General features: G+C 34.8%; 1 protein-coding gene across 4 annotated transcripts in view; it reads left to right on the forward strand.

Moving 5' to 3' along the window:
• Positions 1 to 26,359, forward strand: part of SRFBP1 (serum response factor binding protein 1) — a 71,174-nt gene that overhangs the window by 37,320 nt on the left and 7,495 nt on the right. For 3 of the 4 annotated variants that reach the window (XM_014562993.2, XM_032476573.1, XM_032476572.1), the window contains exons 5-8: positions 6,503 to 6,584; positions 7,343 to 8,051; positions 9,274 to 9,302; positions 12,367 to 18,775. In XM_014562993.2, the coding sequence (XP_014418479.1) occupies positions 6,503 to 6,584; positions 7,343 to 8,051; positions 9,274 to 9,302; positions 12,367 to 12,551 (1,005 nt within the window). In that variant the 3' untranslated portion in view covers positions 12,552 to 18,775. Of the gene's footprint in view, positions 1 to 6,502; positions 6,585 to 7,342; positions 8,052 to 9,273; positions 9,303 to 12,366; positions 18,776 to 24,055; positions 24,207 to 24,539; positions 24,631 to 24,994; positions 25,050 to 26,359 lie in introns of those variants that run through there. The other variant, XR_004318668.1, reaches the window with a different exon arrangement.

Consider the following 26,359-nt stretch of genomic DNA (forward strand, 5'->3'; position numbering starts at 1 on the left):
AGTTATCTCAAATAGTTTAGAAGTAAACTTGTTGAGAATACTAAACTGAATTCAGAAACCTGACTTTGACTTCTAGGTTGTTCCTAACTGGCTCGGTGGTCTTAAAATCAAGACTGTTAGTCTAATTGTTTGATAAAATTTTTGATCTTTATTTCCTTTACCTCTTATTAAAATTTGAACTTAAAAAAGTTAAATGAATTATTTCTAATTGCTGTTTTAAGAATAAAGAAAAGGTATAAAGTGTTAAATTTGACAATTTTTTACTTAGGAGAAATTTTTAAATTTATTTAAATGATTGCTGTAATTTATAAAAATTTGGTATTTTTAATTAAGACTTTTTCAGAATCACATATTTTAAGGACTACAGGCATACCTCTGAGATATTGAGGGTTCAATTCCAAACTACTTCAATAAAGCAAATAACAGCAATGAAGCAAATCACAAATTTTTAGTTTCGCAGTGCATATAAAAGTTATGTTTATACTATACCATAGACTGTTAAGTGTACAGTAGCATTATAATTTAAAACAATGTACATAACTTAATTTTAAAATACTTCCTTGCTAAAAATTGCTAACCATCATCTGAGTCTTTAGCAAGTCATACTAATTTTGCTGGTGGAAGGTCTTGCCTTGAAGTTGATGGCTGCTGACTGATCAGGGTGGTGGCTTTGGCGATTTTTTTTTATGACAGCAATGAAATTTGCTGCATCTGTTGACTCTTCCTTTCAAAAATGATTTCTCCCTAACATGCAGTGCTGTTTATAGCATTTTACCCCCAATAAAATTTCTTTCAAAACTGTAGTCAGTCCTCTCAAACCCTCCTGCTGCTTTATCAACTAAGTTTATATAATATTCTAAGTCCTTTGTTGTCATTTCAACAGTCTTCACAGTGTCTTTGTCAGGAGTAGATTCAATCTAAAGAAACCACTTTCTTTGCTCATCCAGAAGAAGCAATTCCCCATCTATTGAAGTTTTATCGTAAAATTGCAACAATTCAGTGGTATCTTAAGGCTCCACTTCTAATTCTAGTTCTCTTGCTGTTTCCACCGTGTCTGTAGTTTCTTCCTTCACTGAAGTCTTCAGCCTCTCAAAGTCATCCATGAGAGTTAGAATCAACTTCTGCCAAACTTCTGTTAATGCTGCTCTTTTGATTTACCATGAATCATGAATGTTCTTAATGGCATGTAGAATGATGAATCCTTTCCAGAAGGTTTTCAGTTCACTTTGCCCAGATTCATAGAAAGAATCACTAGCTATGGCAACTTTATGAAATGTATTTCTTAAAGATGAAGACTTGAAAGTTGAAAAGACTCTTTGATCCATGGGCTGCAGAATGGATGTTGAGTTAGGAGGCATGAAAACAACATGAGTCTCATTGTACTTCCCCATCAGATCCCTTGGGTGGCCAGGTGCATTGTCAGTGAGCAGGAATATTTTGAAAAGAATCTTTTTCTCGGAGCAGTAAGTCTCAACAGTGGGCTTAACATATTCGGTTCATTAAGCCGTGTTATAAACAGATATGCTGTTTCCATCCAGGCTTTGTTTCATTTAGAGAACACAGGCCCAGTTGCTTTAGTATAATTCTTAAGGGCACTAGGATTTCAGAATGGTAAATGAGCACTGGCTTGAGCTTCAGTCACCAGCTGCATTAGCCCCTGACAAGAGTCAGCCTGTCCTTTGAAGCTTTGAAGCCAGGCATTTTCTCCTTTCTAGCTATGAAAGTCGTAGAAGGCATCTTCTTCCAACAAAAGGTTGTTTCATCTACATTGAAAATCTGTTGTTCAGTGTAGCCATCTGCGTTGTCTGTCTTAGCCTTACCTTCTGGATACTGTGCTGCAGCTTCTACATCAGCACTTGCTGCCACATCTTGCACTTGGATGTTGTGGAGACAGCTTCTTTCCTTAAACTTCATGAACCAAACTCTGCTAGCTTCAGACTTGTTTCCTCACCTCTCTCAACCCTCAGAGAGGGTTGAAGAGAGTTAGGGCCTTTCCCTGGATTAGGCTTTTGTTTAAGGGAATGTTGTGGCTGGTTTGATCTTCCATCTAGACCAACAAAGCTTTCTCCATTATCAGCAGTAAGACTTTTGCTTTCTAATCATTTTTGTGTTCACTGGAGTAGCACTTTTATTTTCCTTCAAGAATTTTTTCTTTGCATTTACAACTTGGCTGTTTGGGACAAGATGCCTAGCTTTCAGCCTGTCTCAACTTTCAATCATGCCTTTCTCACTAAGATTAATCCTTTCTAGCTTTTGATTGAAAGTGAGAGACGTGCAACTCTTCCACTTACTTGAATACTTAGAGGCCATTGAAGAGTTATTAATTAACCTATTTTCAGTATTGTGTCTCAGGGACTAGAAAGGCCCAAGGAGAGAGAGAGGTGGTAAACATGTCAGTGTTCAGTGAGGCAGTCAGAACATCAGTTAAGTTTGTTTTCTTATATGAGCACATTTGTGACATCCCAAAACAATTACAGTAGTATCATCGAAGATCGCTGGTCGCAGATAGCCGTAAGAAATATAATAATAATGAAAAAGTTGAAATATTGCCAGAATTACCAAAATGTGATACAGAGACACAAAGTGAGCAAATGCTGTTGGAAAAATGGTGCCAACAGGCTTGATAGACACGGGGTTGCCACAAACCTTCAGTTTGTTAAAAACATATCTGTGAAGTGCAATAAAGCACAGTGCAGTAAAACAAAATATGCCCGTACCTGTATAACATTTTTTATCGGTTTTTCTAAGAATGAAAATTTAAATCCTTTTATTTATAAGGCATATAACTAATGGGTATGTAATTAACAGTTTTTCCATTTGCGCAGTTTTTTCCCCATTAGAATATTTTTTCTACTCCCCAAATCATAAGCTACTCAGACTTGCAGATCAGTAACAGACTATCAAGAATAGATATGAATTAATTTAAAAACATCTAGCACCAAATAGAAGAAATTTTGAAGGGCTAGAAGTAACCCAAAGAAGATATATATAATTTATAATTTGTCTACCATACTATTTGCAAAGATTCCTGTTTACAAAGTAAAGAGGCTTAAATTTTTAGGCATTTCTGCATTCTGCACATCACTGCCTGCCTCTTGCTGCGTGACTTCAGGCATGTCACTTGCCATCTCTGGTGTTTGTCTTTTCTCATTCCTCTAAGAAGGAGCTTTTCCAGGTCAAACATTCTGGTAGTGCATTTTAGTCTCCCTTTAAAATTTTTATTGCATCAGATATGAAAATGACAGGGCTGTCCTCTCAGTGTTTAGTTTTGTTTTACCAGAGGGAAAAAAAAATTATTTTGAACACTGTCACACAACCAGCAAGATTTTTATGGTATTTCTGCATTGTATTATTTTTTGATTTTTAAAAAATATTCTTAAGCAACTCTGACACTTCTTGTATTTCATTATAACAAGGTTAGTTTGTTCCCTAAAATGTTTCGCAGTGGTGTTGTATAGCCAACTTTATCAGAATTCCAGTTTATAAAAATTAGAAGTAGCAAAGACAAATTGAGATGTTCAGACACCATCTGTTCATGATGTTCATACATCAATACCGTTATGGTACAAAGTAGGTACAGCACATACCTATAAGACAACATTTTTGTTAAATAGATTTCAGCTAAATGAGTAAGAACTTGAGAAGTCATTTCTTTTTCTTTTTGTTTCTTTTATTCTAAAGATGCTGATATATTAAATTTAAATATTCTGGTAAAAATGTTTTTGTTTCTAGCTTTAATAAGGTATAATTGACACATAACTTGTATAAGTTTAAAATGTATAAGTTTGATATACATATATACATATATAATGTGAAATGATTACCATAATAGTTAGTTAATACATCTGTCACCTTACATAATTACAGGGTTTAGTTTTGTTTTGTTTTGTTTTTTGCGTGTGATGAGGACATTTAAGATTGACTCTCTTAGCAACTTTCAGGTATATAAAAAATATTGTTATCTATAGTCACCATGCTGAGTATTAGATCCCCAGCACTTACTTACATAACTAACAGTTCTGTCTTTGACCAGCATCTCCTAGTCACTGTCAACCACAATTCTGCTCTCTGCTTCTATGAGTTTGGCTTTTTGTATATTGCACATATAAGTGATACTATGCAATATTTGTCTTCTCTGTCTGACTTACTTCACTTAGCATAGTGCCTTCCATATTCATTGATGTTGTCACAAATGGAAGGATTTCCTTCTTTATTCATTCATCCCTCAACAGGCACTTTAGAGGAATTTTGATAGATGGCTTTCGGTAGTAGAGACATTTTAACAATATTAATTCTTCCAGTCCCTGAACATGGGATATCTTTACATTTATTTTTGTCTTCCTCAATTTCTTTAATCAAAGTCTTACAGTTTTCAGTGTACAGATCATTCACCTCCTTGTTTAAATTTATTCCTAAGTAAATAGGATTGTTTTCTTTATTCCTCTTTCAGATATATTGTTGTTATTGTGTAGAAATGCAGCTGATTTGTGTATGTTGGTTTTGTATCCTGTAGCTTTACTGAATTTGTTTTTTATTATTTCTAACAATTTTCCGGTGGAGTACTTAGGTTTTCTGTGTATAAGATCTGTCATCTGTATTCAGAGACCATTGTAACGTCTTCCTTTCCAATTTGGATGCGTTTTATTTCTTTTTCTTGGCTAATTGTTCTGGCTAGGACTTATAGTACCACATTGAATAAAAGTTGTGAGTAAGAAGTCCTGTATTGCTTCAGGAAATCCAGCAAGGAGTTAAAGAAGCAGAGGAATGGCTTAACACTATACTTAATGAATAGTCTCCAAATGGACTATATTTCTTGGAGAAGGTTAAACAGAGACAATGTCTAGGAATCAGAATCGAGCTGTTTTTTTAGTTTCCCTAAGACTACTGTAACATAGTACCACAAACTAGATGGTATATAACCACAGAAATTTGTTTTCTTATGTTTCTCCTGAAACATAAGAAATCTGAAATCAAGGCATCAGTAGGGCTACACTTCCTTGGAACCTTCTAGGGAAAAACCCTTCTTTACTTTTTCCAATTTCTGTTAGCCCTAGGCCTTCCTTGGCTTGTGGAAGGACAACTCCAACCTTTGCCTCAGCTTTGTTCCCTTTCTGTCTCCCTGTGCCTGTGTATCTAAATGTCTTCCTTTATAAGGACACCAGTCACATTAGATTTTAGGGCCCACTCTAAACTATGTTCCTCTTAATTAGTTATAGCAGCAGAGACTTGTTTCCAAATAGAGTCACATTCTCAATTTCCAGTTGGATATAGAATTTTGAGAGGATACTATTTGACCCATACAGAAGGTAATTAGACAGCAGGCGATCCTGGCACAGGATTTGCACCAGGTATAATTTAAGGAATTGTTCTCTTAATGACATTACCTAGATAAATCCTCCAAACAGAATAGATGGGGACATAGCATGATCTGGTTACGTTCCAAAAGCTCACTGTGACTAATATATGGAAAATAGGCTGTTGGGGAGCAAGATGCCATGGAGAATGACCAGATGTGAGCTTATTCTTATTATTACCTGGTCCAAGGTAAGTATTAGTGATTTGGTCAAAGATAGTAAGTAGAAGTGGTGATGTGACTGGTTCTGAATATATTTTGCAGATGAAACCACAGAATTTGCTGAAATATTTATCATGACATGTTAAGGAAGGAGAAACGTGATCAAGGTTTAGGCCTGAGCAACCAGAAAAAGTAAAGTTACATACAGTAAGATGGGAAAGACTATAGCAGTAGATTTGAGAAGAAAATCAAAAAATTCTCTTTTAACATGTCAAGTTGGGTATGTAAGTCCAGAATTCAAGTTAGAGCTAGAGGTAGAAATTTGGAAGTTTTCAGCCTACAGATGATACTTAAAGCAATTAGTCTGAATAAAGAATTTTCTGAGTTTCTAAATACTGTGTATTTGTATATGTACATATGGTTCCATTCATTCATTGTCAGTTATCTATAAACTGTTGGCTGTAAACCAGGCACTGGTGGAAGGTTCTGAGAATACAGTAGTGGTACTAGTCATTCAGAATAAAAATATGTAGCATTTGATAATTTCTAGGTCTCTAATAAATGGAACTTCAAGCATTACAGTAGTCATAAATTGTATCATGCAGCTTAGTACTAATATGTTACTTTTTTTCATATTAATTTAATCTTCTTAACTAGATCTTTTAAAACTCTTTGAATGCAGGAGCTATATTACATTTTTTTCCAATATCACACATGATGCCTACCACAGTTCTGGAAAGATATTAAGTACTCAAAGAATATTTATTAATTGATTGCATGATAATTTTAATTGTTTGAGAGCAGTAGTATTTTTGTCAGTGTGTTTTCTTTAGCATAGATTATACAGGTGAGTTATCAAATTAGAATATTAACAAATTCCTGTTCCTAACTCTTAACTTTTAAAAATTATAATGGATTGTATTTTGTTCACTTCTTAGTAGTGCTACGTAGTTTTTATTCCCATGTGTTTATTATTTCAATTTGCAGCCTGATTCTACTGCAACTGAAAGAGCAATTGCCAGACTAGCAGTGCACCCTCTTCTGAAGAAAAAAGTAGATGTGCTAAAAGGTATGAATTAAATGACTTTAAGCCATGTACTGTATATGATCTGAATACATGGCCATTCATTTATTTATTTTTATGATTCTTCTTCCTTTTGAAGATTTTTTATATTATAAATGTCTCTTTTAAATATTTCCAAATGTGGGAAGTGCCTGAAAATATGGACAATATCTGACATCTGAGTAAAAATCTAAATCTCTATTTTTTCTAAATTTCTAAAATATATATATTCATGATAATATTGAACAGAGTTTATTTTCTAAAGATTAGTGTAGTTCATATTATTACTTTTGATTTTGCCACTTAGTCACATAATTTTCATTTATGTGTGCATTATAAAGTGTATTGAAAAAGTTTAAGTGCTTTTGTCAGAGTAGATTTTTATTTTTATGTCTGAAAGCACAATTTATAACACACTACAATTGTATTAATACATTATTACTACAAAAATTAAAGTTGCCATTTTATTCATTTATATTCAATGAGGTTTTTACTGGTCTTCACAATACCAGTATGTGAGGGGATGAATTTTCTTTTAATTTTAGAAATTTAAAATGGATACCTCTGAGCATTTTTTGTAAGTTTGGTTTTTAAAAAGTCAGTAGATTTGTTTGTGAATTCGTACCCATTATATTAAGTTAATATAAATTCCAGTTATTCTCTTAAGTGTTGCCAAATAATTTAAAAAATACTGTATTGAAATAGTGGTGTTTTATATTATTTGTTTCAATGCTGAAGCAAGTCATGTGCTGTTTCTCTTGTAGCTGCTGTCAAAGCCTTTAAAGATGCAAGACAAAATGTTGTTGAAGTTAAGTCATCAAAGAATGCTTCAGAAGAAAATCATTCCAAGGACACTTTGTGTTCAAATGATGCCAGTAAGTTACAGCATGAAGGAACTATTATCAGTGAGCAAGAAGAGAAAGAAGCCAAAATATTGGCAAAGAAACCAATAAATAATTCAAAAGGAAAAATAGCCAAGATGGAACATGGACCCAAAGCAGTGGACATTCCAAATTCTCCATCAAAGCCTTCTGAAAAGGATTCTGCAGTTCCCTCTGAACCCCAGAAGATACCTGCTGACCCCAAAATAAAAACATTAAGTCAAATAAAAAAAAAGAAAGAGTCCAATAGCTCACTTAGTAGTAACAGTGATGGAGAAGAATTACATGAAGAAGAGAAGGAGTATTTTGATGATAGCACAGAAGAAAGGTTTTATAGACAATCTTCCATGTCTGAGGATAGTGATAGTGGTGATGACTTCTTCATTGGGAAGGTCAAACGGACACGGAAGAAGGAAAGTAGTTGTCATTTTTCAGTTAAGGAACAAAGAGTCCCCCCAAAATATTTACCTGAAGAAGATGTACTTAAAACCCATCAGGATATAAGAAATGACAAAAACAAGCCACATACAGAAGCAAGGAAGTTTGAGTCAGTGTTTTTCCATTCTTTATCTGGATCTAAAAGCTCTGGAAGGTAAGAATATGTTTTCATCCTGAAATAATTATTAGTTCTTAATTTTTTGAAAGATATGAAATATCTACACATCCCTGGACTTGAGATACTGTCTCTCATACATAATTCTGGTTTATACAATACATCTTGTGTTTGGACTTGGCCTTCTCCAAGGTACAAATACACGTATGATAATGCTACATTTTTCCGACCTCATCAGAAAATGAGATGATAGAGCGAAATAATTTGTCTAGCTAATTTAAGTTTCTTCCTTCAATTGTCAGAGTTTTGAAACTTTGAGTTCAGTTTAATGAAAACTTTTGAAAATGTCTCACATAATATCTCTTTTTAAACAGAGCTTTCTGAAAAGAATATGGTGGGATTTTTGTTTTTCTCTTGATGACCCAGGGCATTATTGTAAACCTCAATTATTTTATTATGTATTCCTGTTTCAGTATATAAGGCTACTTGCCCTAACACCGAGTTCCTCCAGACTGCTTTATGTTTAGTGATGTTGTCGTCATCCCTGCTGTTAACCACCACTTTTCACAGCTGTTTTGTTATAAATCAATAAGTTTAATTTCATTTGTAATTCTAATCTGGTAGGGGATATCTTTACATTTTAGAATAAAAATCATGGTTAGCAATTTTCTTCAGTAAACTGTTTTTCTATTATTTATGGGTCAGGAATAATTTTTAAAAATAGGAAAATGTGATTTTGAAATTTTCCAAAGAAGTAAGGGTATGGAAAATACACACAAACCATTTTTGAAGCCTTGAAAATTACTAAATTATTCGCTATATCTCCCAGCTCTACCTCAGAAAGCTACATTTTTTCCTCACCTGAGAATTATGCACCACTATCCCTGCCCTCTCCCACAAGTGTAAATCATAATTTTTGTTACATGTGACTCATTCCCGCTGAAATTCTTTGTCTGGATAGACCTCAAGAGTACAAGGTAACCAAGATAGGATATTTTATAGCCACAAGTCTCTTTGAGGGTGGTCAGAGGAAAATTGCTACATGTTTCTTTGGTAATATTGGGGTCTAACAAACTTTTGATGTCGCTAAAACTCAGGGTTTTCATTATTTTTTTTGTTGGTGTCTGGGCGGATAAAGGAGTATGGTAGTTTTTTTGAATGTGTTTTATCAACATTTTTATTATGTTATCTTCTTAAAGTCAGATGAGTTGTTTATCTTTTAAATGTCCTAATCGTGTTTTTCATCTTTTACAAATTACAGAGAACAGGTTCCAAAAAGCAAAACTCCAGGTATGTATTAATGGCTGCCTGATTTCCATATGCATTTGAGCAATGCTTTACCAAAGTGGCAAGATGAAAAATTATTGTTGCTTAATAGCCTGAATGAATTAACTATCCACAGAAAGGGAAATAGAGCGCAAATATGTTACTTGCAAGGTTAAGAGTAAAACTAAAGTATTTTCAGATTAATTCTTAACAAATCAAGTTTAATATATTTGGCTAGGCTGACTTCTGTACGTAATCCTAAACTCCCACTGATTTAAAATAATAAAAATTTATTTCTCACATTATAGTCTGCTATAAATCAGCAGAGGGACTGTGTTTCTCATAGTCATTCAAGGATCAGACTCCTTCCATCTTTTGGCTCCTTCTTTATCTATTCCCTAGTATTCTCCTTTCGGCTAACAGAAGGGAATAGAGTACATGGAGAATACGAGGTTTTCATGGGCCAGGCCTAAAAGTGTCAGGAATCAGTTCTGCTCACATTTCATTAGTTAGAATTCAGTTACATGACCCCATCTAGCCACAAGGGAGCTAAGAAATGCGGTCTAACTACGTGGCTGGGTGGAAGAAGGAAGTGGAATTTCTTGAAGACATAACTGTCCGTCACTGACCATCCTTTTGATCACCAGATGCTAATTTCACTTTTCCTCCACACATAGAGTATACTTCCTTCCTGTGGAGGTCAACCCAAAGTCCCATCCAGTCACTATATCCAGTTAAAAGCTGAGAATCACTGAGGGGTAATGCAGTATTTTCCGGCAAATCTTATGGACGTGAGTGCTCAAAATTTTGTGACCTGTGCACTAAAACGACAAACTGCCTGCCCCCAACTCAGACCAAATATTTAGCAGCAGAGCAGGGACCAGGTAACTACAATAAAGACTCTGAATCTGTGCAGGGAAACATGGGAAGTGTGCAACACATCTCTTACCTGAGCAAAAATTATGAAGGATCTGTGAGGAACTTTCCTATCCTCTGTCCTCCATAGTCTCTGTCTGTGTTCTTGGGAGGGTCTTTGTTCCATGACACACATGAAGTGGACATTTAGTATAATCTGGGAATTGCCCCACATGATTAGTAAAAATACTGATCCTGAAGATGATTTTTAAGTCTTAAGTCAGATTTTTTTCTGGCCCAAGCTTGTGCTTCTTTTCACAATACAATGCCCTCAAAAACATACTGGATTTCTGACTTCTTTGTTTCTAATCAGTCCATCAGTGAGCTAGTCACCACACCAAAAATTCTTTCCTAGAGCTAGTTTTCAGTCTTGCCTTATTTATGTTTGTGGTTTGTTTTTGTTGTTGTTGTTTTGGGGTTTTTTTCACTTGCCCACCCCCCCATCTCCCCCCATCATTCGGTGTCTGTTGCATTGAGACTTTCAGGTTTTGTTGAGAAGGCCATACTTTTATCTCTACTCCAGGGCTAAATTTGTATGGGCTTAAAATCTTTCTCAGTCTTATCACTTACTGTTTGGAGTCCAAAGGCTTTTCTAAAACTTAAGTTCCCAAATATCTGGACCCTCTCTTCTCTTTCATTTCTGCCTGTGAGCTGGCCAGTTCTTTCCTGAGCACTCTTTTTGTAATACATTGCCAAAGAGCCATCAGTACACTAATCTTTTTATTCTTTACAGCCATCTGCCCTGGTGCTGCGACTCCCTGAGCCTGTAACCTACTTCCAAAGTTTCCACTGGCAGCAGTTTTACCTTTTCTTTAACACATAGGGTGCTCCCTTTTCAACCTCAGATATCCATTTCCTTACTACCTACTGCTGAACTACACAGCCCATGCCAAATTTTTATGTTATTTTAATGACTGTATTAAAATACTAGCTTTGGCAAATATATAGCCTTATATTTACAAACATAGGACAATTGTAAACTTAAGACACTCCCACAATTTCCCAGTGAGGAAACCCAAGTGAAACGAGTTTTTGTTTTTACTTAGCTTATATATTTATAATATTTAACTTATCCATTCATTTGCACATGCAAATATACTTTACATAATTATGTAAAATACGTATCAGTTTAGAAATATTACCTTATTTGAATCTCACTATACATGAAACAGTTTCATTTAACATTTATATTCTTCACTCTTAATCACAAAAGCCACTCTGTATTATAAGATTTCTAGAGCACATGTGATTTGTACTAGATATGAAACATTTTGAATCTGTGTACAGGATTGTTTTGGAAGTGTTATTCCAAACTGTTTACTTGATTGTATAACATTGGACATTTGCTTTTTAGTATCCTTAAAAGACTTCTGATAATGATGATTAACTTACAGTGGAGAAATGACACACCACTAGGACTGATTAATTAATCTTTATTAAAATTTTTGCCTCTCTTTTTCTTTCTAATTCTATAAATATGCATCGATTCAATCTTTTGTCTCCAGTATGTCTCCTAGTACTTTGTTCAAAATAATATAAGAGTTTCTCGTAATATAAGAGGTTGTAATGAATAGAATACAACTTGCCACCCTCGTATCTGGTGGATAACTATGGTTAAAAAAAAGTTGGTCTTAAATATGAGTAGATACGGCAATTTACCTTATAATCACAACTTTCTATTTAATAACCGAAGGGAGTGGAATCAATTAACAGCCCTTTAAAAATCTCGCCCATCAGCATTGTTGGATTCAATATTTTAGTTAAAACGTGAGTTTTCTGGCTACATTGCTCTGCACACAGGTATCATAAGCTAATGAATCATATTTCTTTAGAAATACAAGATGCCCCCTCTTTTTTTTTTTTTCCTTACATGTTGTCTGGACTATGTTTCCTTTCTTAATATCAGTGTAAATAAGACAGTACAGCATATACTAGGAGGCACTCAATAAACATTATTTATAAGATTTGAAAGCATGTACCCCCAAATTTACTGCTTATAAGTGTATTTCAACCTCAAACTGTTCCCTATTGGACTTAGATTTTATATTGTGAGGTATTCCATTTAAGTAAAACTAAATTTCTTCCTTGGATACTGATTTGATAAGATAAAATGTATTTCTCTTGTATGCTATTTAGGTAAAAACTTAGTTTTCATTAATTTTACTTTCTCCAGGTTTTCAGCAAATTGAACCTCAGTTCAAGAATCAATTTAATAAGAGTACACAAAGAGGATTTGAAAATACAAAACAGAAATCACAACTGCCTCTTCATCCTTCATGGGAAGCAAGCCGGAGGCGAAAAGAACAGCAATCTAAAATTGCTGTGTTTCAGGGGAAGAAAATTACCTTTGATGATTGATTAGTACCTTTGTGTGAACTTTTTTATATAAAAATTGTTTTTCTTTTTTAAGCCAGCCCATTGTTTAAATTTGTATTGGAATAAGTCTCTTTGAACAGCTTACAGAAATAAATTTGGTTTTGTCTTTATTTTTCTTTTCTAAGTATATTCAGGTTATATTTAAACTGTCACAAATCAAGTACATACTTAAATTAATTTTTAATATGTCCAGACTGTTCCGTCTGTAAAAGAATTTTGAGATAATAGCTATTTCAGATTTTCTTATTTGTGTTTTATCATGATGTGTTTCACTGGTTTAGCTCTTTGTTTCTTTACCCTGAAAATAAATGTTGAGGTATATTTAAAATAATAGAACAATATGAAAAAATTGTAGCTATTTAAAATAGATCATTTTTGCTAAAAGTTATTCTTGTTAGCAAAACTAAGATAGTAACTTTTATTATGTATACAGATAATAAATTATACAAGTAGATATTAATTTTTACTATAGTTTTAATTATTTGTGATTTTGTGCTTTTTGACTGTTCTAAAATAGTTTCCCAGGAAATTTTTAGATTTCTGAATTAAGTTTCAGTTATTTGGGCAACATTCACATTCCAGTGTAGTAACACAACATGTAGTTAGTTATTTGGCCATTTGTTCTTATAGAAACATTTTTTGAGGAATCATAGTTGAAATTTATAAGAACTAATTCTGAAGGAAATATGATTGAAAGAGCATTTCCCCTTATAGTTGAGCAGAGGTTATGAGATGACTTACTGAGGAAGGGACTACCTTATTCTTCATAGTACTGTTATTTTAAAACAGGATTTTTTAAATTCCTTCAAATGTTTTACTTTTTGCTACTCTGGGAGAAATTAAAGTTTCTTAGTTAACTAGGTAATGCTAACTAAATTCTAGGTTTTCTGTGCATTGATACTGTTAATGGCAGGAAAAGCATTCTGGTTAGCAGGAATTCAGAAACTCTGAAAAGTCATTTTTATCTTTTTCCACAGCTTAGGAATTTAGATAACTAGAGCAATAGATTCCAAGAGGTTTTGCAGAGAGAAAATAATTTTTGTTGTATTGAATGCAAAATTTTTCCTTTAAATTTTTATTTTATGTAATTCCAAGTATGTCAAATTGAAAATGATTTCAGTTGAAATTTTAATTATGAAAAATATTCCAGGAAAAGCTAAAAAATAATGTCTTTGTCCCTACCCAGGTTTAGCCAAACTGCAAGGTTGAGAACACTGTCCTCCAGACTGCCAAGTCTGCCCAAGACTTCTTAACCCAACTTCAAGGAGTTAGGTGTCAGCTACAAAGTTAGAGGAAAGAGCCCACACAAGACTCTGCTCTTACTTCTGACACCAACTGCAGGTTCGGAGGTTGTGGGGGGAGGGTTCCCCACATACCCTCAGGTTCAAAAATTTGCTTGAAAAACCCCCCAGAACTCACTGAAGCCTATTATAAATATTCCCAGTTTTAGTTTATTACAGAGAAAGGTTATAAATTTTAATCAGCCAAAGGAAGAGATGCATAAGGGCAAAGTCTGAGCATTCTGAATGCAAAGTTTCTGTTGTCCTCAGATTGCATTGCCGTCCTGGCATCAGTATGCACAAAGTATTGTCATTCTTAGAAGCTTGCTCAGGTTTTGGTGTCCAGAATTTTATTGTGGCATCTGTGTGTAGGCACGATCAGTTGATTGCCCACATGATTGTTGGAAATGGACTGATACCATATGACCTGAAGCCCCCATCCTAAATGACATGGTTGGCCTTTTTTAGTGCAGCCACCTCCTGCCCTAAACAGAGACACTCCTGTCAGAAGAGTGCCTCCATGAAGCTGAAGGCAAAGGCAGTTTCTCTCTTTGGGCAAGACCAAGTTCTTTACTGCACAATATCCTTCACCCAAATTCCCCAGATACTAATGTTTTACTGCATTTACATTATCCTTGGGTCTCATCTTCCCTCTCCTCCTCTATTCCTTCTTCTCTTCCTTTTCCCCTTTCTCTTCCTTCTTTTTCTCATTCTCCCTCATTCAGTCTCTCCTTCTCTCCCCCTTCATCTGCTCTCTTCCTCTCCCGCTTTTCTCATTTCTTTCTTCTTCTCTCCCACCTTTATATTCTTTCTTTAAAAATGCAGTCATTCTCTAGTCTCTTGTATTACCACAATCCAGTTACCAAATACTCAATTTTTGCCAGTTGCCCCAGTGCCTTTTTAAAGCCACAGAAGATGAAGCATCATGCCTTATATCCATTTGTCACCTTAAATTCACCTGTCATGTTTCTTTGGTTGGGAACAGTTTCTCAGTCTTAGGATTTTGTGACAGTGACATTTTTCAGAAGTACAAATCAATTTATTTTACATTGTTTCTTTATTTGGTTTTGTCTAATATTCCCACTATTAAATTCAAGTTATGCACTTCTGGCAGTAATGTTACAGAAGGGATGTTGTATTTGTCCTAGTATATCATATCAGGAAGTAGGTAATGATATTGATATGGCCCATTACTGGTAATATTAACTTGGCTTACTTGTTTCAAGTGGTATCTTTGATACTGTGTGTAATTGTGTCCTGAAACTTTCATGCACTAGTTTTAACATTAATTCATGATTCTTACCTGAAACAATTATTGCTATAGTAACTGATAGGTTTTTTTTTAATTTCATCTTGTTTCTACATTTATTAGATGACATTTTAGAATAAGGAAGTTTCCATTCTCTCCTCTTTATTGAGTTTTTAAATATATTTCCACATTATCTCATGGGTACCTCCTTTATTCTATTTTTCTGTTTATTTTTTATTAATTGGGTATTTTTTATTACTTTATTTGTTATTGCCTTATAAGGTTTATAATATACATCTTTGACTTATCACAGCCTAACCTCAAGTAGTTTTCATACCACTTTACTTGTGGTTCATGTACCTTAATACAGTATGCTTCAGTTTTCTTCCCCTGAGCCTTTGTATTATTGTTTACATACGTTTTGCTTCTACAAATAATCCTACAATACACTGTTATTGATTTTGCTGTGATAGTCCATTTGTCTTTGTAGCATGTCCATGTTTTTCTCTACTTCCTGTAACATATGGAGTATTATTAGCTATTTTAATGATCTTATCTGGAGTGATTCTCAACCTGGGACAGTTTTTTCCCACAGGGTACATTGGGCAACGTCTAGAGATATTTTGGGTGTCACAGCTGGGGAGAAGGGTGCTGCATCTAGTGGATATAGGCCAGAGATGCTGCTAAATATTCTACAATATATAGAATAAAGAATTATTAAGCCCAGAATTTCAGCAGTCCTCAGGCTGAGAAACCTTGGTCTGGGGCTCATTTAGTGCCACTACTGAGGCATTACCTTTCTAAGAAGTTTGCCTAATGCTTTGTCTGTTGGAAGATTTTTCTTTTGTGTCTGGTGAGAACACAGACTATACCTAGAGCTGTACAGGCTCCTAGGATGGCTCTGCCAACTCCTTCCTGGTGACTCTTCCCTTATGACTTTGTTAGACTCTTTATACACATTTCTCAGGTCAGCCTAATACCATTGACCGATATGTAGATCTCCAGAGCACTTTATCTTCTTTTGCGGATTTCCTTCCTCTCCGGTATCTTGCCTCACAAATTCTAGTCAGATTAACCTCTCTGAACTCTGAAATGTCTTTTCAGTAAGGTAGTTGGGCTATTTTGGAATTTCTCCCACCTGCACTATATTGGAAACTCTTCAAACAGTGCACTGGTGAACATGTAGCATGCAATTCATTTGTGTTCTTCCTCTCAGGTGTTAGTATCCTATACTGCTTTTTGTCCCTTGTCTGAAACCTTGTTTCATATATTTTGTCCAGTATTTTGTTTAGTATAGAAGAGCAGATCTGGTGCCTGTTATTCCGTAATGGTGAGAAATAAAAGTTCATTATTTATTTTGATGCTCAAATTATCCTTAATTTGATTAATGGGAGCTCCCTCAAGCTGTCTCCTGTGTCCTTTTGGCATGTAAGTTCTTTCTGTAATAGTAAGGAAGATGGTTTCTCATTTTCCATAATATATTTACTTGTTTTCTCAACCCCAGAATACATAGATGTTTTCTTCAGAATTGTTAACTGAATACCTCTGCAAAACAGAAGCCTACTAACCAAACTTTAATGTATATTTAGAGTTCTTTTTTCTTTAGCCTAAGAGCGTATTATCTCAAAACCAAGTTTGAAAGTTACCTGGGATAATATCAGCAAAAATGGCTGAGTAAGGAGATGGAAAAATTATTTTTCTTCATTAAAAGCAGTAAGAAAACTATCCATATTGTCAGAATCAGCATTTTCAGAACTATGGAATTAACCACAAGCTTACAGCAATCCAAGGAGTATTATTTATTTTAAATGCTTGAATCTTGATAAGAAGTTATCTTTATGACACTTTAATTTACCCTATTCTTATCACCCACTCAGATCTTATCACCCCAGATCTATGGTGTCTTGAAAATCAACAGCCCACAATCATGATGAAAACCAGCAGTCTGGCAGCCACTGTTGGGGCCAGAACAGGGGTGGAGCTTATTCAAAGACACATTCCCTGAGAATTATTATTTGACCATTTTGGTAGTTCACTGGAAGACCGCACTGGCAATTCTGTCTTTATCTAACTTGACAAGAGCTTACGCAATGTGAAAAGCCTTTTTCCTGAGATCAGTTTTTGAAATGATCTTAGAGGCAATTGTTTAACATTACAGCTACCTGAAGCAGGGAGTAACAGTTGGGAAAAATAAGTTAATCAAATGGCTTAAAAGGAACCCTGGAAAATTCAGTATCCTAAGGACTTTGATAACTTTTGAATTGTTTCCTGGAATTAAGGAAGTTACATGCATGATGGGGCTGTGTGCATGTTCAGGTAAAAGCTGAGAAGGCCCTAAACCCTCACTTCTGGCTGAATTTGTGGAGAGTTGCATAAGCAGGAAGTGAAGGGTAAGGTGGAATTGTCAACTTCCTGACCAACACACATTTAGACTCAGCAAACTTAGAGAAGTATTGACTCTAGGCATTAAGGAAATCCTTATGCAGTTATTAGTGTAAAACTGAGCTAATGAAGCAGAGACTTCAGTGCCATATACAGCAAAGAATGCAGAGTTCACAAAAATAGTTCAAAAAGGTCACTAAACAAACAGCAGCAAAAAATAGCAACAGGAAGCCCTAGGGAGAAGGGAATAATTGATTTCTGGAGTTGTGACATTGTATTATTTAAAATACCCAGTTTTCAACAGAATATTATAAGACATCCACCAAAATAAAGTATAGCCCATACATGGGGAAAAAAGCTGTCAATAGAAACTGTCCCAAGAAGGCCCAGACTCTGGATTGTTTTGACAAAGACATTAAATAAGCTATTTTAAATGTAGTCAAAGAACCAAAGGAAACCATATCTTAATAAGATAAAAATCTGAGGTGTCTCACCAAATAGAGAATATCAGTAATAAGACAAATTAAAGAAGAAACAAAAAGTTTAAGAATTGAGAAGTACATTACTGAAACAAAAAATTCAACAGAAGGTTCAACAGCACATTTTATCTGGCAGAAGAAAGACTGAGTGAACATAATGATTGGTCAATTGAGATTATCCAGTTAGAGGAACAGAGAAACAAAACAATGAAAAATTAACAGACGCTCAAAAATGTGTAGGAAACCATCAAGTGTACCAACATAGGCATAATGGGAGTTTCATGACCCCTATTTGCAGTCACAGCTGTTTATACCCGAAGAGAATTGAAAACTTATTTTAAAAAATACTTAAATATGAATGTTCATAATAGCTAAAAAGAGGAAAGAACCCAAATATCCATCAACTGATGACCTGGTAAACAAAAGTGGTGTGTACATGCTGTGGAATACTATTCAGCCATTAAAAGGAATGAAATATTGTGACATGGATGAACTTTGAAAACATCGTGCTAAGAAAGAAGCCAATGCAGAATAGGATTCCATGTATATGGAACTTCTAGAATAGGTAAATCCATAGAGAGCAGAAGTAGATTAGTGACTGGTAGGGACTGGAAGAGGGAGGAATAGTGAGTGACTGCTAATGGGTGTGACATTTCTTTTTGGATTGAGTTGTTTTCTGGAATTGGATGGTAGTGTTGGTTGCACAACTTTGTGAATATACAGAAGTCCACTGAATTGTGTACTTTATAAGGGTGAATATTGTATGTGAATTGTATCTCAATTTTTTTAATAATAATAAAAAGTTACCTGGGTTAATACTTTTTTTCCCCTCTCTTTCCTTCCACATAGTATTCATCTGAAATGCATTTTTGTTCATGTGTTTCTTATGGTGTTTTATTTTAAGGGTATTTTTCCTTCATGCTTGGTAATTTAAAATTTTTTTTCATTACATGAAACATTAACATTGTTCCATAAGTTAGAGCTGCAAAAAACAGTATACTCAGAGAAGTGGGAAATCCTCCCTTCCAGGTGTTCTTTCCTTTCCATCCAATTCCACCCATATCCTGTATGTAATCAGGCTCATTAATCCCTGTTATGTTCTTCCTGTGTTTCTATTTGCACAGATTAACAAACATATGTATATTTTCTTATTTCCTCTCCTTACTTACATAAAAATTGGCATTTCCTGAATGCTTTTGTGAACTTCATTTTAATTTAAAAATATATCCTGGAAATCACTGCAAAACTGTCCATAGAGATCTTCCTTGTTTAAAATAAAACAAATGAATATAACAAAACAGAAACAGACACACATACAGAGAACAAACTCATGGTTACCAGAGGGAAGAGGGTTGTGGGGAGGGGCAAAATAGGTGAAGGGGATCAAGAGGTACAAACTACTAGGTATAAAAAAAGTTATAAGGATGTAATGTACAGCACAGGGAATATAGCCAATATTTTATAATAACTTTATATAGAGTATAATCCATAAAAATATCAAGTAACTATCTTGTATACCTGAAACTGGTATAATATTGTAAGTTGACTATTCTTCAATTAAAAAAAAAAAGCAGTGTGAGAGGGGCTGCGCCCCATTGTTGCCAGCTTTGAAGATAAAGGGACCATGAGCCAAGGAATGCAAGTGGCCTCCAGAAACCTTCAGTTTACATTCAGTAAGAAAACGAGGATCTCAGGCTTACCACTTCAAGAAGCAACCTGAATGAACCATGAAGAGGATCCTCCTGTAGAGCCTCCAGAGCAGAACACAGCCCTGCCAACATCCTTATTTCAGCCCAGTGAGAACTGGTTGGGACTTCTAACCTGCAGAACTATAAGATAGTAAATCTGTGTTGTTAAGCTACTAAAGTAAATAAATAAATAGATAAGTAAAGGCATAGCATCTCATCGGGTAGCTCTGTCAGTGTATTCAGCCAGTCATATAGGCATATAGGTTAGTTTCATATTTTGCAGTTATGAATAATGTTACAAACAAAAGCCAACATGTGTATTTTCAGTTTGGTGGAGATACGTCTTTGGGGTAAGTTCCTAGAGGTAACAATGTTATGTCACATGGTAAATGCACATGTGTTTTTGTTAAAAATTGCCAGGTTTTCTTCCATGAGAGTTATACCAATTTGTATTTCCACTAGCAGCATATGAGAGAGGTCTGTTTCCCCACCACCTCTGCAATAGAGTACAGTGTTTTATATTTTGAATTTTGCCAGTAGGTGAGAAATGTTACCTCAGTGTAGTTTTACTATATATTTCTCTTATTATGGGCATAGTGGATACTTTAAAAAAATTTTAAGGACTTTTTAAAATCAATTTTTGTGGATTTTGTTTCTATTGTCTTCCCCGTTTTTCCATTGATGAGGAATTGGTTTTCATCATTTTCCCCTAATTTTTTAGATTTATTTACATTTTAAGGATATTAGCCCTTTATCTGTTATACGTATTGCAAATACTTTTTAGCTTTTTGTCAGTTGTCTTTTGATTTTCTTTATGTTGTTTACGTTTCTTTCATGTTGTTTGCCACTTATAGTCAGATGTACTGGTTTCTCTTTTTATTTCCATTTTAGCATATAGATTGGGGATCATAGAAAGTCTCACTCTATCTGGTACCAGTTTTGCTGTTCCTGCTTTGTGTTTCCATTTGCCTGGAATACCTTTGACTATCCCTTCAGTTTTAGCCTTACTAGTTTTGTTTTTTTTTTAATTTTATAATATATTTTTCCCTATTCCATTGTATACATGTTCTGTAGTTTAATTCCCCATCCCTTTTTTGATAGGTCTTTGAGTTGTTTCTTTTCTTTTCTTCTTTTTTTTTTTTTTCTTTGGTTTGTTGTTGTTGTTGTTAAGGAAGTACTGGGGATTGAGCCCAGGACCTCATGCATGCTAAGCATATGCTCTACCACTGAGCTATATATACCCATCCCCTCAACCTTTCTGAATCATTCATCATTCATTTTCAAATAGATGTATCTCTTTGAAAAGAGCATTTATTTGGGTCTTTGTAAGCCAAGTTGAAAATCTTTCCGTTTAATCAGTGAATTAAACCCTTTAATATTTGGTGATATGATGACGATGATTCCTTTCAATTCTGTCAGATTATCTTATGCTGTAATTACTATGTTTGTTAGATTTACTGTGTTTCTCTTCAAAATGTGTTTACTATGTTCCTTTTTTTCAAAAAAGAAATTCCTAAATATAATATTTAAGAAGGTTAGTATTTCTGTTCTAGTCGTTATCTTTGTGCTTATACCCTTTTTAATGCCTTTAGTCCCTTATTTTTTAATTCACCATCTGTATTGTCCATTTTTAATGACATTCCTTAACTTTAACTCTTGCCTAGACCACAGCTAGAGAGTTTATTCTTCTTTCCTCCTTCCACTTGCATTCTCTTCCCATTTTTAGTTGCATTATTTTTACTTCATTCAACCATACATCACATAACACAGAGCATTATTATACAACATATTCATCTACCCTTATCCCCACTTTAGTTTTAGTCTTAGACTTGCAATTACATATATTAAAGCTGAATTGCAAAAGTTTTTCCAGTCATCTTTTGTTTGGATGAAGTTCATTTTCTAGTAGATTCTTCAAAAAAGGACTCATGGAATGAATTATTTGAGCTCTTGATGTTTAAAATTTTTTCTGTGGTTTTCATACTTTAAAACTTTTTCTGTGGTTTTCATAGTTAAAGACCATGGCTGGATCTTGGGATTATGACTTTCTCAGAGATTTTGCCCTTCTTCCTTGTAGCAGCTAAACTCTTCGTTGTGTCCATGCTGAATCTTGTTTGGTAGCTTCTCACTCCTTCCCAAGTTAGGAGATGTATCTGGTAGTCTGGGTACCGGATAGATTCTTGACCCTTCCCAAGGATACAGAGGTTTTTGGGTTTTCTTTCCTATTGCCCTTCCCAAGCCACAGTGAGTTTTTATCTGTACCCTGATTAACAGTGTGTTTGATGACCTTACCGTGGCTTAAGGCTTTTTTCTCAATAGGAAGGAAGGATCCTGGTTGGTATCCGTGTCCTTCCTGTAGCAGTAGCCTCTCCTCTTTCAGGCCTGCACCATCTAGGGAAGTTTTATCTTACCTTTTTTTGGTCCCCCTTCTTTTTCCTGAGTGCCCAGTATAGGCCCATGGAACTCTCACCCTTTAGAGTTCTTGACATCCCTAAATCTACTATATTTTCCTGTAGTACTTTTATAGGTTTATGTTTACCTATAGGCTTTAATCTCTCTGGAATTTACCCATGTGTATTCTGAAGGAGATTGGCAAACTGCTTTCTCATGCCAACTAGTATACAATGAATCTACATTTCTTAGCATCTCTTGAAATTAGGTTGGGGTCATGTTACTTAAGAATTGCATAGTAAATATTAATGAAAATCATGTAAACCATTTCCAAATTTGAGCCATGATATCCCCTTTTATCCTCTACCTTCTTTTGTCCCTTACCTGGATGTCAATTCCCAGGGAGACATTAGAAGGCCCTTTTTTTAAGATGAAGGAATGACCATCAGCGTGGGGAACCTAAATAACTAAAAATCAGTTATCCACCCACCTTCTCTCCATTTAAGCCAATTGGACTTAACTTACAATCAGACAAATATCTATGTTAAACCGAAGAGACTTTGGGATTTTTTTGAACAGTACAGGTGTCATTATTCTGATGCAGAAATTATTGCTAGAAGAAGGATGCTACTGTAACAAAAATCCAAAACACTTGGCATTGGTCCAACAGACAGTCAAGATGGAAATTAATATCCAGGGCTATCCAGAAAATGAGATTTATACATGCAGTGACAAAACAATTTTTTAAACAGTCATTTACAATTACAGGTGGACCACGTGTTTAATGACCTCAGCTCTAAGGAAAGAGGCTGGAGAAAGGAATGCTGGTAGTGAGTGTTGATTGTTACTGTCTGCATTTACTAAGGTGATAGAAAAAAAGAAATGGGATGTAGCAATAATTTGTTAGTTTGTAAAAAGAAAAGACCAAAAAGTAAAAGCACAGAAAAGCCAGGATACTAGACCCAAATAATAAGAGATTAATATTCACTAAGACTTCTAGCTCCAGCACAGACTTGAGTAAAGAAAGATGTGGCATTTCCTCCTAAACATGATAGCTTTAAGCCATGTTGGCAAAGAAGGGGAAAAAAATAAGGCAAGCTTGAGAATTATATTTAGGAAGGAACTTAGGGGGATGCTATTAGCATCAAAAACCTATTCTGGAAAAAAAAAAAAAAACCTATTCTGCTTACCTGTAATGCCAAAGAAATTGCAAGCCTTCAGCAGCCTCTGAATGTTCTATCATTAAAAATATTTTGGGGCTCCCAAACTTGCTCAAGGAAGAGATGGGTTGCAAAACTGTAAAGGCCCCCAAGAAAGGCACAATCTTCATCATTTTTTAAAATGCAATAATGGACCAAAAAAAACCTCCAAAAGGGTAAATCCACAGCTATGAAGAACATTGAATAAGTAGTTCCTTCCAGATAGCAAAATTGAAATCAAGAAAATGTCCCATTGCTAGATAAGAGGGACCTCAAAATGCCTGCCAGAAGGGTATCGTAGCGACTGTAGACTAGGGCCTTCTGTGTGTCTCCCATCTTCCCTTTACCAGATGGCAATTTTTATTACAAATCTCCTGTCCATGTTTTACCATGGTAAGTTGGGCTTGTTGGCAGTAGAGAGATTTCCATAACTTGTGTTCTTAGTGCAAATGTCACTGGAACTTAAGTGGCCATATCTAGAACTGATGGAAAGAACCATACATCATTCAGAGATCTTGGACTTTGAGCTGGTTGCAGTAACTGGATGGAATTTTGGATTGTCTCACTTGGGGAAGGAGGGAGTGTGCTCTGTGTGGTAGGATTCCTGGTAACCAGAAGGATGTACTGTGTTGGAAACTGGCTAAGTGTTCACTTAATCTGCCTTCTTTTTCTTGAGTACCTGGCTAAATTACACTTCCGAGCCTCCTTGAAGTTGGCACATGCTCAACAAGAGAATATGGGTAAAAGTGATTACATGGTTTTCCCTGCCCCAAAAAACTTTCCAAGCAATCTTTCACATTTATTTCCTTGTTTTCCAGCTAGATGTTGACATCCTGGGCAACTTTCCAAGACAGATTTTGAAGATGGTGAAGTTTCTATCAGCCAGGGTCTCTGCATGGTTGCACGGAACAGATCCCCCCAACCCTATCCAGCCACCTATTGAACTTCACATGAGCAAGAAATAACTAAGTATTTGGTTAAGTCATTGAGATTTAGGGTGTTTATCTGTTACTGCAGCTAAGGATTATTCTAATACATATATGATGTGTGGTTGGGATCTAAACTAGTTTTTCCAAAATGAATATTGTTCTAATGCTTTTTTGAGTAGTTGGGTCATCCTTTCTCTGTTGATTTGAAATGTCACCATGTAATCACAGCAACGTTCCTAGGACTTGCTCTTTTTTCTGCTTATCTGTTTCTCTGATAAAATGTAATATTTTAAATTAGAATAGCTTTGTATTTTATTTAGACACCCAGTAGCCTGATTTACTCCTCAGTCTTTATTTATTTTTTTTTTTTCAGAATTTTCTTGGCAAGTCTGCTTCCATGAGTGGGCCTACATTATAGAATTGTAGAAGAAATGATACGAACAGGAGCAAGTTCAGTAGCCTAAGTATGACATCATTGTGCAGAAATTATGTAGCCTTAAGTTGGATACTGGAATGTTGTTTGTACTTGGAACATGTGTTTCTCTTCAGGGAAAAAGTTGTTTTGAAAGGGAGTCGTTCTCCATGCTGTTTTCAGGATATAATTAAAAGGATGTTTTTCAGTAAAGACAGCCAAAACTTAGAGGGTCAATGAATGGAGGAGGGTTATTTGTGTTTGTTTTTAAACTAAACATGGTATGACTATTCAGTGTTTAGCTTAGCTCTGTTATGGACAGAAGTTCATAGTCTTCACATACACCAACAACAACCAGTTTAGCTTATGTCTGAAATAGGTGTGAACTAGTTCTGAACTTTTTTTTTTAATCATAGGCACCACCTGTGATAAAGGAGAGATCTGCAGGCCCTATGAAATTTTTAAAGATTGGTAAGCACGGTAATTATATTATCAATGTGTAGAATTTTCTTACTTTAGTGCTTGAATTTATATTCTCCACTTCGATATCTGCAGGCCTCCCTCTCTCACTTTTGCAGGTCTCTGTTCAAATGTCAGCTTATTAGGGAGACATCTCTGATTTCCCTTAGAATACATCAACTGGTTATTCCTCCCTCTTTATTTGATTTTTCTTCTGTGACATTCACAGAAGTACATAGTAGATACTCAGTTAAATATTTGTTTTTAAAATACATATTTGATAAATATTTGAATAAATATTATTTTGAATAAATATTCATGGATATATACAAGTTTTTTCCGTATATCAATGACTCATATAGTTGAAATACCTGCAGCTGCCAGTTTGGAGGCCATTAGAATAATCCAGGTAAGAGAGAAGGTGGCTTGGACCTGGGTGGTAGCAGTGGTTCAGAATTCTATCTTCTTAAGATAATGGTCATTTTACTTGCTTCTAATTTTTGTAACTCTGTTTCTCCTACCTGAGTAGAATGGCTAGTACCTTCAGTACAACATAAAATGGTAATACTGAAAGCAGACACCCTTGTCTGCTCCTGACATTAGTGAGGATGCTTCTAGTGCTTCCACCTAAGCATGAAGTTGACTTTTAGATTTAAATAGATACATTTTATGAAGTTATGATCTATTCCTCTTACCAAGGTGTGTTTTTTACAAATCAAGGATGGATGTTGAGTTTTATCACATGCTTTTTAAGCATTTATGAAAATTACAAAGTGTTCCTCTTTTGCTCTTTAAAGATTTAGTGGAATAATCCTGAAAAAAAAAATTTCTGCCTGCCTGGTGCATTTTGACAACTTTCTCTTTTTTTTTCTTGTGTTAATTTATCTGTTTAGATTTTCACCTGAACTTAATTTAAAATTTTGTTAAAAAATAATCATTTCATCCATTAGGTATATTTTATTTGCAGAGCTAAACAATGTAATCTCTTGATTGTTAGAATTACCTTTACAAGTTTGGAACTTAAGTTAACCTTAGTAACTCTTACCAGCCTACCAAACAATACATAAGCTTCCTAACTCTTTGGTCACTTTTTTATCTTGCATGCATTTGTGTTAGATATTTTAGTTCTGCCTTTTACTTTTATCTCCAAATTAGACATTATCATTACTGCTTTATACAGTTAGTATTTATATAGATTTACTCACATGTTTACCAATTTCTTTTTTCATTCATTTTCTTTGTCTCCAGCCTTCTTTCTGGTATCATTTTCCTACTTTCCTAAGTACATATTTTTCAGCATTGTGCAGTGAAGATCTGTTAGT

This window comes from Camelus ferus, chromosome 3, assembly GCF_009834535.1.
Source record: "Camelus ferus isolate YT-003-E chromosome 3, BCGSAC_Cfer_1.0, whole genome shotgun sequence".
Classification (NCBI taxonomy): domain Eukaryota; kingdom Metazoa; phylum Chordata; class Mammalia; order Artiodactyla; family Camelidae; genus Camelus; species Camelus ferus.